Raw genomic sequence first — 10,204 nt, forward strand, 5'->3', positions numbered from 1 at the left:
GAGGAGAAGGAGAGGGAGTTGATTTGCGAACTGCAGGAGCGAGCTAGAGCTTGCGACGGAGTGGAGCTGCTCGCGGGAGCGAACTCTCTTCGGAGCTGTTTGCCGGAGCGAAGTCGAACAAGAACGAAGGAGACGAAGAAGACTATTGTGCAATGAAGCCGAACAGCACGACGACGAGATCGAAGCTTTTTTTCTTCCGATGAATTTATAACCCGCTCATATTGAGAGGGTTTCTAATTCACGCAAAATAGCCCCAGTAATACACTCCTAATGCATCCGATGATTTTCTTTTGTTCCGCTCAAAATTATCCAAACAATCAAATTTAGTAAATACAAGTAATTACTTTACTTTACACTCCTAATTCAGGAAACCAAACAGCCCCTTAATGCAAATTGATCCCTTACAAGCGAAAAGATTTGATGTACAATAAACATAAAAATACCTTGCATATGAGAAGAATCAAATGAGTTACAACAAACACAAATGTGTACGAGGCACTATAAGAGATTCATCTTATATTTGATATGTCATTTTCAACCAGTGAAGAAAGACATGTAAATGAACACAACAATGTACTAACCAACATTCACGAAGAGATTAGCAATGAATGCAGCTTATCCAACATTCCAAATCTACATACAAATGCGACACACTACCTATAAGCAAATATAAGCTCCCACGAGCAGCTGAAGAAGGCTCATTATACATTGAACTTGTTATCTGCAAGCAAATGCCAGGTGATGTACATCAGAGAAAAACACCTACAAGTTATCGTAAAAGACTTGTCATGGACTTGACATGTCATCTTTGAGCAAATATTGTAGGACTATAACAAATATGAAATCCTACAAGCTATTGTAAGTGATCCGTGATACATGAAATATATTGCTTACATGCAAAATGCAAGAAAACCAAAATAAAGGAAAGCACCTACGGGTTAAAGTAGGAGATTCATTATTGCACTACAATCTACTTGCGGAACACGACAGAATGTGACAATTAATGTATGATAATCTACCAGTACAAAGAAACAAACAGCTCAATCTACAAGTTGTAATGCCACTCCACCAGATTCATAATGCTCATATAAGCGAACATAAGGTGTGTTCAAACTTTCAAGTGGAGTGATGTGCATACTGAAATGGTAGTTGCCTCTACAATCAAAGTATTCCAAAATGCCACCACACATGCACTATAATATATATGCACATAGGCACACGAAACATAGGCCATTGCGAGTATATTGTGGGAACACACATGGCATCTAGGGATGCTGCGCGGGTTAGTAAATAAACCTAAGTTTGAGCTCGATCCTTCTATGCAGGTATATACGAGTTGACACGACTCAAACTATTAAATAAATATACAATCGTGAGGTCGACTGAGATGTTTATCTTAATACCTTTATATTAGGCCTTCTAGGCCTTCAACAAAGAAAATTAACCAATAAAGATACAAAGCCTATGAAGAACCCGATCCTCTGTTGGCAAACTGATAGAGTTGACAAGGTCCAATTAATAAAATTTCCAAATGCCCATTAACACCCTGATGATGGCCGTGTTGAATGCAAATCTCAACCTAAGGGGTCCATTCCAAATATTTCAAATACCTCCATGTTACCAAATACCCATGAAACCCAAAATCTCCAAAATTCCAAACTCCAGGATATTTAAAATGGAAATCCAATCATTCATCACTTAAAGTAAAACCCATCTACCCTTTGCAACAGTTTGTCGGGTGGACAAATTAAAATTTATTTCAGCTCACATAGAGATTATACCTCATCAAAAATATTATTAGGATCCATTCTCAAATAATCTCCTGTGAGTAAGAATGTGGTACATGTCCTCTGACCGGAGATTTTTCCACCAAATGGCACCGAAGGATAATAGTTCTGACCCGAAACCCTCTTAAGCGAGTGGTTTTGACATCAAATGGTACCACGAGATATCGATTATAGCCAAAGCCAGTGCATTCCTTAGTGATATTAAATCCTTGAGATATAAATTAATAGGATATGATTGATAAGGCATAAAGCCCTCTGTTAGCTAAGGTGGATTCACATTTGTCTCCTTAGGAAAATATTCACCCCAGGTCTACAAGGTACCCTTGGACGAAGTAACATATAGCTGCTAACAATGACATTTTGTTAGGTTGGGTCGATTACCTCCTCTAACTAAGTAGATCAGGGACCACGATGGCCCGGGACGACGGAACCATGGGATTTTGATCAGGTCCATCGTCCATTCCCCCATCATTTGCTTTAAGTGCAAAATGACAAAATTTTTATTTTTAAATATCAAATATTCAAACTTCTAAATCATTTTAAGCCCATGATGCTACTATATGCCAGATAACGTGTATCTTTACGTATCTGATTGACGACTAGCCTTAATCGAATGTTCTTCCTCGTGATCGAGAGGGGTAATTAATTATAGGGGCTTGCGCCTATAGGAAACTAGAACTTAGATCATAAAGTCCTCGCAAAATGAGGGCGAAATCACTGGGTAGTGTCTTATCTACAAATCCATTTGCCTTCCCAAAATTTATTCCTAAACTTAAATCTGTTAAAACTCCCCGAAAGAAAAAGCAACACTTGGGCGGAGGCTGGGGCCAAATTTTCGGAGCCCACACTTGCTTCCCTCCTGATCTTCCTTGCTTTCTTTCGTTGGGTCACCCTTCCATGAGAAATGAGGGATTAAATTATAATTTTCTCAGAGTGACTTTGCTAGTAAATATGGAGAAAATCAATAATAAGGTGGGAGTGGTTTGAATGGACGACCAATGTTGATCCTCTTAGGGTGAGTTTGGGACAACGTTTTCGCTGCTTTACTTTATGAAACATAACCAAAGTAACGTTTGGGGCACTGAGTTCCTGCTCTGTTTTGAAAATTTTTACGTCCCGCTGTTGCTTTTAGCGTCCTAAGAAGGCCCCCCGCATTCTCCTACTTCCTATGGTTCAGATGTGAAAAAATACATAAATGACCTCAGTTTCTATTTGTTGTGCAAATGTTCATCGTCTTCATCCTCACAAAGTCTGCAATCTACAATCCTACCCTCAAGTGAAACCTCTATCACCTTCTTTTATGCAAACTTTCCATGTATTCTCTCTCTCTTCTCTTTTCTTTTCTTCCCTCACCCCACATAATTGGCATGATCGGCCTTCCTGAGACCCTAGAATTCCCTAAGTTTTCCTCTTCGCCGTTCTTCGTGTTCTGCCCCCCATCCCCTTGGATTCCTCACGGTGCCTCATCAATTCGCTGGGTTACCAACTAGGCTAGGGTTTCTAATGCGATTCTATTGAATCCCGAACGGCGAAGGACTTCTGAGTGGAGTGGGATTTGAAATTGGAAGTACCACGATATTTTGCCTGTAGCAGAACAGCTGGTGAAGGTTCCCAATACTGTATAAAAAGGATATGCTTCATTTCATGAGCTTTTCTTTATAAAATATGTTTTTAGATCAGAAATCTTAAAACAGCTCAATAAAATAGTAACAAAACAGTTTCTCAACCTCAAAGTATGATATAACAAAATATTTTTTTTTTTCAGGTAATATCATATATGAAAAAAAAAAATTCAAATAACTTCAAAGTATGATATAACATTGTCAAAATAAAATTAGAGAACTTTGATATTTAAAAGTCATAAAATACTTTGATAAAGTGGATACAATTTTAATTTAACATTGTTAGTTTGTATTATGCACATGAAAAGAAAAAAAATATATATTTTATACAAATTTTTTTCATCTTAATATATATAAGGGTAGTACGATAATTTGTTCGCATACATGTGCAGAACAGCAGTTTGACAGTTATACTATCCAAATAAAATATAATGATTTATGTACAGTAACTTCAAAAAGCAGCTTTCTATACACCAACTTCACAACCTGCTTTACCGACAACTGCACCCGTCCCAAACGCACCCTTAATCACAAAATGTTTATTTAACATTTAAATGTTTTTATGATATCAGAATTTGACGATCTAGGGCTCGTTGGAACATCTCATCGAGCCTCTCGATTTGAGTATAATCATATCATGTTTGGAAGCCTTTAGGTCATCAAATTTATGGTTTGAACTTTCCAAATGCGCTTCAGGTATCTCATTTAGACCCATTTGAGCTCGGATTGTGTAAAATTTGGTGTCGTTGGGTTCGTATTTTTGATACGTTCAATTTGACTATAAATTTGCTAAAATATGAGTTCAAATGATCCCGAATTTAATCTTAAAAATTTTCAACTTGATTTTGCCTCATAAATATAATTTTCTGATGAGATGGATTGGGAGAGATAAAACCTCAAAGAATCTCATTATTTTTTTTTTTGATTGGGACATTTAGATCATTTAAGGTAAACACACACATAATGCATACACAAAGACTCAAAAATCCAAGACCTCTTAATTGAAACCATAAGCTCTGGCCAAGATGAGCTGCGTAAAAATCTCATTATAAGGATGAGATCCTTTCACGGGCGGACCCCAGCAGTGACGATGCTCCTCCTAACCCCCGGATAGCTTCCGTCTCACAACATGCAAGCTCTTAAGTTCCAATCGCTTTCGTTTTCCTTTCATACGCTAGCGACGTACAAATCAATCAATGCGGCTTTCCTCTTTCTCGCTATCACGTTTTCCACTCTTCATCGCGTTTAACAACTATCAACCGAAGAAGAACGGTCGAAGTCTCGTGGAGAACAGCACGCCAGAATTGACGCAGTTAATTCTCTACCCTGCTCTAACCAAACAAAGAGTACCTCAGATTTCGAAGAGGTTTAGAATTATTAATCTATTTTAGAAAATTCCAAAGTTCAAATATAATTTGATCAATATTCGATAATTACTTTCGAAAAATGTAGCTCTTTGCCTCCAATTTAACGCCTATAAACTCCTCTTCCTCCCTCTTGATCTGCCATTGTTCACCAAGACAAATAGAGACAATGGTCGCTTCCTCTTTCTATACTTTACCGATTCTTTTTGTCGCAGTTTATTGTTTGGCGGCAGCTGCAGCGGCAGTGATTGCCACTTTGCCGCCACAGCAGAAGCTTGACCAGATCGATCGTCTACCTGGCCAGCCCAGCGTAGAGTTCAACCAGTATTCTGGATATGTCACTGTGGACGCAAACGCTGGTCGAGCACTATTCTACTGGTTTGTTGAGGCACCAGTGGCATTGCAGCCTGTCCCGCTTGTTCTGTGGCTGACTGGCGGCCCGGGCTGTTCTTCCATCGCCTATGGCGCCTCCGAGGAGTTGGGTCCTTTCCAAATTCAGCCCGATGGCAGGACTCTCAATCTCAACCCCTACTCGTGGAACAAAGGTTGGTCTTATAAAAGAGGCCTGTTCAGATTTGTCTCAAATCAATTTTCTTGACCTTAAAATTGTCATCTTTTGGGTTTATTTGCGGTGGCAGTGGCTAACATTCTTTTTCTGGAGTCACCGGCCGGGGTTGGCTTCTCCTATACCAATAGAACCTCGGATCTCTATACAGCTGGAGACCAGAGGACAGGTTGGGTGTGTTCCAAAATTTGGTCTCTAAAATTTTCTATTTGAGAATATTCTGGAATCTGTTTCTCTCCTTTCTAAAAGTTCTTCCTTTGATGAAGCGGTGGATGCTTATACTTTTCTCGTGAATTGGTTCGAAAGATTCCCCCAGTACAAGTTCAGGGATTTCTATATGACTGGGGAAAGCTATGCAGGTGAGCTGAAAAGACCATAGTCTTTAATCCATGATCTGAGATTTAGCTTTTTTTTGCTTCTCTTATCTTTCTCAGGCCACTATGTTCCTCAACTTTCTCAAATTGTCTACCGAAAGAATCAAGGAGTTCAGAGACCTAGCATTAATTTTAAGGGGTTCATGGTATTTCCCAATTTTATTTGTGTTTCTTAACTTTGCTGTTTAATTGAAGCTTGTACTTTGGATGTTTTCATGTTACCTATTATAGGTGGGCAACGCTGTTACTGATGATGATAATGATCTATTTGGAACTTTTGAGCATTGGTGGACTCACGGGCTTATATCTGATAAGACCTATAAAGCCCTGAATGCTGCTTGCAAATCACAGTCATCGCAGCACCCATCGGCAGCCTGTTTAAAGCAGGTAGATGCTGCTGGAAAAGAAATGGGAGATATTGATCCATACAGCATTTACACTCCTACTTGTAACATATCTTCTTCATCTCTCAAGCGTAAATTGAGAGGTCACTATGTTAGTCCTCACTTCCCAGCTCGTAAAAATTTGAAGTTAAAATCTTCCAAAATTTCGTAGTTTCAATTTGATTTCTTTTTCCTTCTATAATTCTCTTTTGAAATATGCGAAAATATATAAAAAAAAAAAAATCTTTTTGCTCCAATTTCATCTGTTGTCAATGATGAATATGGATTCATTTGTATGTATTCTATTTTATTTACATCAGCCTTGGATGTCGAGAGCTTATGATCCCTGCACATATAGATACGCTGAGTTGTATTACAACCACCCTGAAGTGCAAAGAGCACTCCATGCCAATGTCACAGGGTTGAATTATCCTTGGAAAGAATGCAGGTTTGTTTCTCAAGACTTTAGTATGTTGCAATTTCTATTGTAGTTTGAGCTCAATAAAAATTCCCTTGGCTTATTTATAGTGACATAATTGCGCAAAATTGGGGTGATTCACCAAAATCTATGCTTCCTATATACAAAGAACTTATTGCAGCCGGCCTGCGGATTTGGATTTTCAGGTATGAAAACTCACTGGTTAAAACATTCATCAAACATAGTTATCCATTCACTATATTGGTATGGGTAATCGAGTTTGTAATGTTTCTATTATCTGTGATATGCACTAATTGTGAGTGTTGCAAGTGGGTATTATAGCATTGGTGAAAAATTTCATCATTAAGAAAGAGTACTAATTAATTATTTTGACACTTTTTTGTATCTCGGGATACAATTGGATTCTTAAAGCTTGCCTTCCTTGCAGAATTGTTCTTTTCTGATGATTGAAAACATACACTCTTTCTATATATAGCAGAGATTCTATGATAAATAACATGTTAAAGTTCAACTATGTGTATACAAGTAGTAGAATCATGAGAAATCTAATTTTTTTCTTAATATTTAACTACCAAATTTGCTCATTTTAGCATGTGTACTTCCCTGACTTTTGCACTTAATCTTGCAGTGGTGACGCAGATTCAGTGGTGCCATTGACTGCAACTAGATATTCAATCAATGCTTTGAACTTGACAACACTCATTGACTGGTATCCTTGGTATGACCATGGAAATGTAAGTCGATAATTTGAGCTCCTTGGAGCAATTTCGCTCTTTAATTCACTTATTATATTTAGATTACTCTATTTGCTTAAAAGATCTTTATTGCTTGGTGTTGGTGATCTTTTAGGTTGGTGGATGGAGCCAGGTCTATAAGGGCTTAAACTTTGTGACCATCCGTGGAGCAGGTCATGAGGTTCCCATCCTTAAACCCCGCCAAGCTCTCATACTCTTTAGCCATTTCTTGAAGAATAAGCCCATGCCATCTGTGTAATCATCTTATAATATTGAAGATACTATCACAGTCTTCTATTATTTCATATTGTTGTGGGTAATTCTTCCATTTTATCTGTTCATATTTGCATTCTTCCAGCTATATAAATCAAGTCTGGTAAGGAGTAATAAAAGCTTTTAATTGTAATCATATTTACAGGGGGATGGGAAACTGTACATTTTACATTTTCATATGATTAAAAAAATAATTTAGAAGGCCTTATTTGGTCTTGCTATCTATATCAACACCACTAACTTTTCTTTTTGTTTAACATTTTTGGTTCTTCTGCCTCAGCATATATTTCTATATCAAGACTGCCAATCTTTAACTGTTAAAAGGAGTTATCTAGAAAGCTCGTGTGGCTTTGTGACCTGACACGTGCAACATCCATCATCAAATCAGAATTTCTAAAGGCACAAAGTGCTCTTAGCTTCTCCTTTTAGTAGGGCTTATAAGGACATGATTTTTCACCACATTTACCAAAATTGTATGCAGGTTCTGAGCAGGTTTTATTTTATGCATGACACTTATGTCCTCGCTAACTTACTCGTATGCTTTCTTTGTATTGAAGAAAATAAAAATGAAATTTCATAGGATTATAATCTGACTATAATATCTGGTCATTGATTTGAACATTTTGAATTTGTTACCATAAGATCAAAGCATATCCTCTCTATACCATCAATGACACAATTTAGTCTTAGTCTCTTTAGGAGAAAAAACTGATGGACCAACCGATTTGATTGAGAGATAATTAGGAAGTTTCCTAGTCAATAAGGAGCTGTTTAGGAAGGTTCTTAATCAAAAGGGAATTGTTTAGGAAAGTTTAAATTACAATTGTGAGGGAATTATTTAAGGCAAGAGATCTAATTTGAATTCAAAATCTAAAAGGGAGTTATTTAGAGAAAGGGAGTAGGAATCAAGGGGGAATTGTTTAGGAAAGTTTTAATTACAATTGGGAGAGAATTATTTAGGGCAAGATATCGGATTTGAATTCAAATATGAGATGAAATTATTTAGGAAAAGGGGGTTGATTTGGGATGGAATTAGAGGAGCCTATTTAAGGATAACAATATGGTGATTTCAGGATTATGTGTTGAGTTTTTTGAAATTAGAATTTCTTAGATTGTTAAGGCTTTAGCTGATTGCCAGGGATTTGGGAGAGCCAAAACTTCCTCTCCAATTGAAGATTTAATTGTATCTTGCTATTTTATTTCATATATCTTGCAATAAAAATAGTTTTGATCTATTCTTCTTCCTAATTTCTTATTGTCATTTATTGATTTTGAGGAAATTGTATCCACTTCCTATCAAATTGGTATCAGAGCACTTTTTCAGGAAGGTTCTTAACCAAGGGGAAATTATTTAGGAAAGTTTTAATTATAATTAGAAGGAAATTATTTATGCAAGATATTCAATTTGAATTCAAAATGTATGAGGTAATTATTTAGGAGAAAGGGGGAATCAAGGAGGAATTGTTTAGAAAATTTTTAAATACAATTGGTAGGGCATTATTTAGGGCAAGAGATCTAATTTGAGTTCAAAATTTAATAGGAAATTATTTAGTGAAAGGGTCTGATTTGAGAGGGAATTAGGGGGAGCCTATTTAAGGCTAATTATGTTGAATTTTGGAAAGATGTAATTTTTGTTTCCTAGTCTTTTTTTTAGAGGGTTCTAGAAGATGGACCGTCAGTGGCTAGAGATTTGGAAAGTCAGATCTTCCTCTCTAATTTAAGATCCAAATGTATCTTGTTGTTTTTCTTCATATCTCTTGCAACAAAAAGAGCATCTGTGTGTTATTCCGAATTTGTTGTTAACGTTTGTTGATTTTGCTGAAATTGTATCTACTTACTATCAAAAACTCATTGAACAACTATAATATCTTTTGCTTGCTTTAACATAATAAACAATTCAAACAATTTTTTTCGTAGAACCATACAACATTGTGGTGCTGTGTACCTGAGTGTTGCGGTACGGTATAGTTTACTGGAGACAGACAGAGAGTGAAGCACTGCGGTGTTTCTAAGGGGCGTTGTATGGCAGACTAGGCAATTTTCTTTCTTGTTTTTTCATTAAGGATTACACCCTTGGTTGTTTCTAGTTGTATATCTTTGTTTATTCTTGAGTGTGAATAGTGCAAGGGTGAAGAAAGACAATGAGAGAGTGAGACATAAGAGATCTAAAAAAAAAGGAGAAAATACAGTTATATCAATTTATAAGAAAATAAATCCGTCAAACTCAAAATCATTGAAAACTAAATTGAGTTACTTACAACGATTATAAGAAATCTCTAAATAAAATTGAAAGACAAAAATGCTCCAAAACTGACTTTCTCTCTCTTTCATCCTTTCCTGAGCAAGCTTGTGCTTATTGAATGCTTGGGAAATGTGATGAGGAAATCAGATTTCGTCACGTGTGCCATCGTCAGAGATGCAGTTCGACGGCTATGATCCAGAGCCTTTATTTCTGATTTATTTTGTATTTTATTTATTCTCGCATTTTATTTTCCTAATTTGCCCCTGTGGGTATTGAGTCGCTTGTGTAGCCCTGAGGGCATTTGTGTCTTTCTAGATTTGTCTTATCTTGGCCTATTTAAAGGAGGCCTCATGCATTGTAATGATGATGAATATTGAAATGAAATTTTATTTTTCTTTGCTTGATCTCTAAGTGAGTTCAT

General features: G+C 36.7%; 1 protein-coding gene across 2 annotated transcripts in view; it reads left to right on the top strand.

Annotated features, from left to right (window-relative positions):
* Positions 1-4,785: 4,785 nt before the first annotated feature.
* The window catches only part of LOC110092387 (serine carboxypeptidase-like 27), a 22,504-nt gene continuing 17,085 nt past the window's right edge, over positions 4,786-10,204 (top strand). The window contains exons 1-10 of one of the 2 annotated variants that reach the window (XM_020816909.2): positions 4,786-5,318; positions 5,412-5,507; positions 5,605-5,697; positions 5,773-5,858; positions 5,944-6,207; positions 6,416-6,543; positions 6,624-6,719; positions 7,163-7,268; positions 7,384-7,523; positions 7,822-8,080. In XM_020816909.2, the coding sequence (XP_020672568.2) occupies positions 4,943-5,318; positions 5,412-5,507; positions 5,605-5,697; positions 5,773-5,858; positions 5,944-6,207; positions 6,416-6,543; positions 6,624-6,719; positions 7,163-7,268; positions 7,384-7,523; positions 7,822-7,855 (1,419 nt within the window). In that variant the 5' untranslated portion in view covers positions 4,786-4,942 and the 3' untranslated portion in view covers positions 7,856-8,080. Of the gene's footprint in view, positions 5,319-5,411; positions 5,508-5,604; positions 5,698-5,772; positions 5,859-5,943; positions 6,208-6,415; positions 6,544-6,623; positions 6,720-7,162; positions 7,269-7,383; positions 7,524-7,821; positions 8,081-10,204 lie in introns of those variants that run through there. The other variant, XM_028698288.1, reaches the window with a different exon arrangement.

The sequence above is a fragment of the Dendrobium catenatum genome, unplaced genomic scaffold, assembly GCF_001605985.2.
Source record: "Dendrobium catenatum unplaced genomic scaffold, ASM160598v2 fragScaff_scaffold_1061, whole genome shotgun sequence".
In the NCBI taxonomy this organism is placed as follows: domain Eukaryota; kingdom Viridiplantae; phylum Streptophyta; class Magnoliopsida; order Asparagales; family Orchidaceae; genus Dendrobium; species Dendrobium catenatum.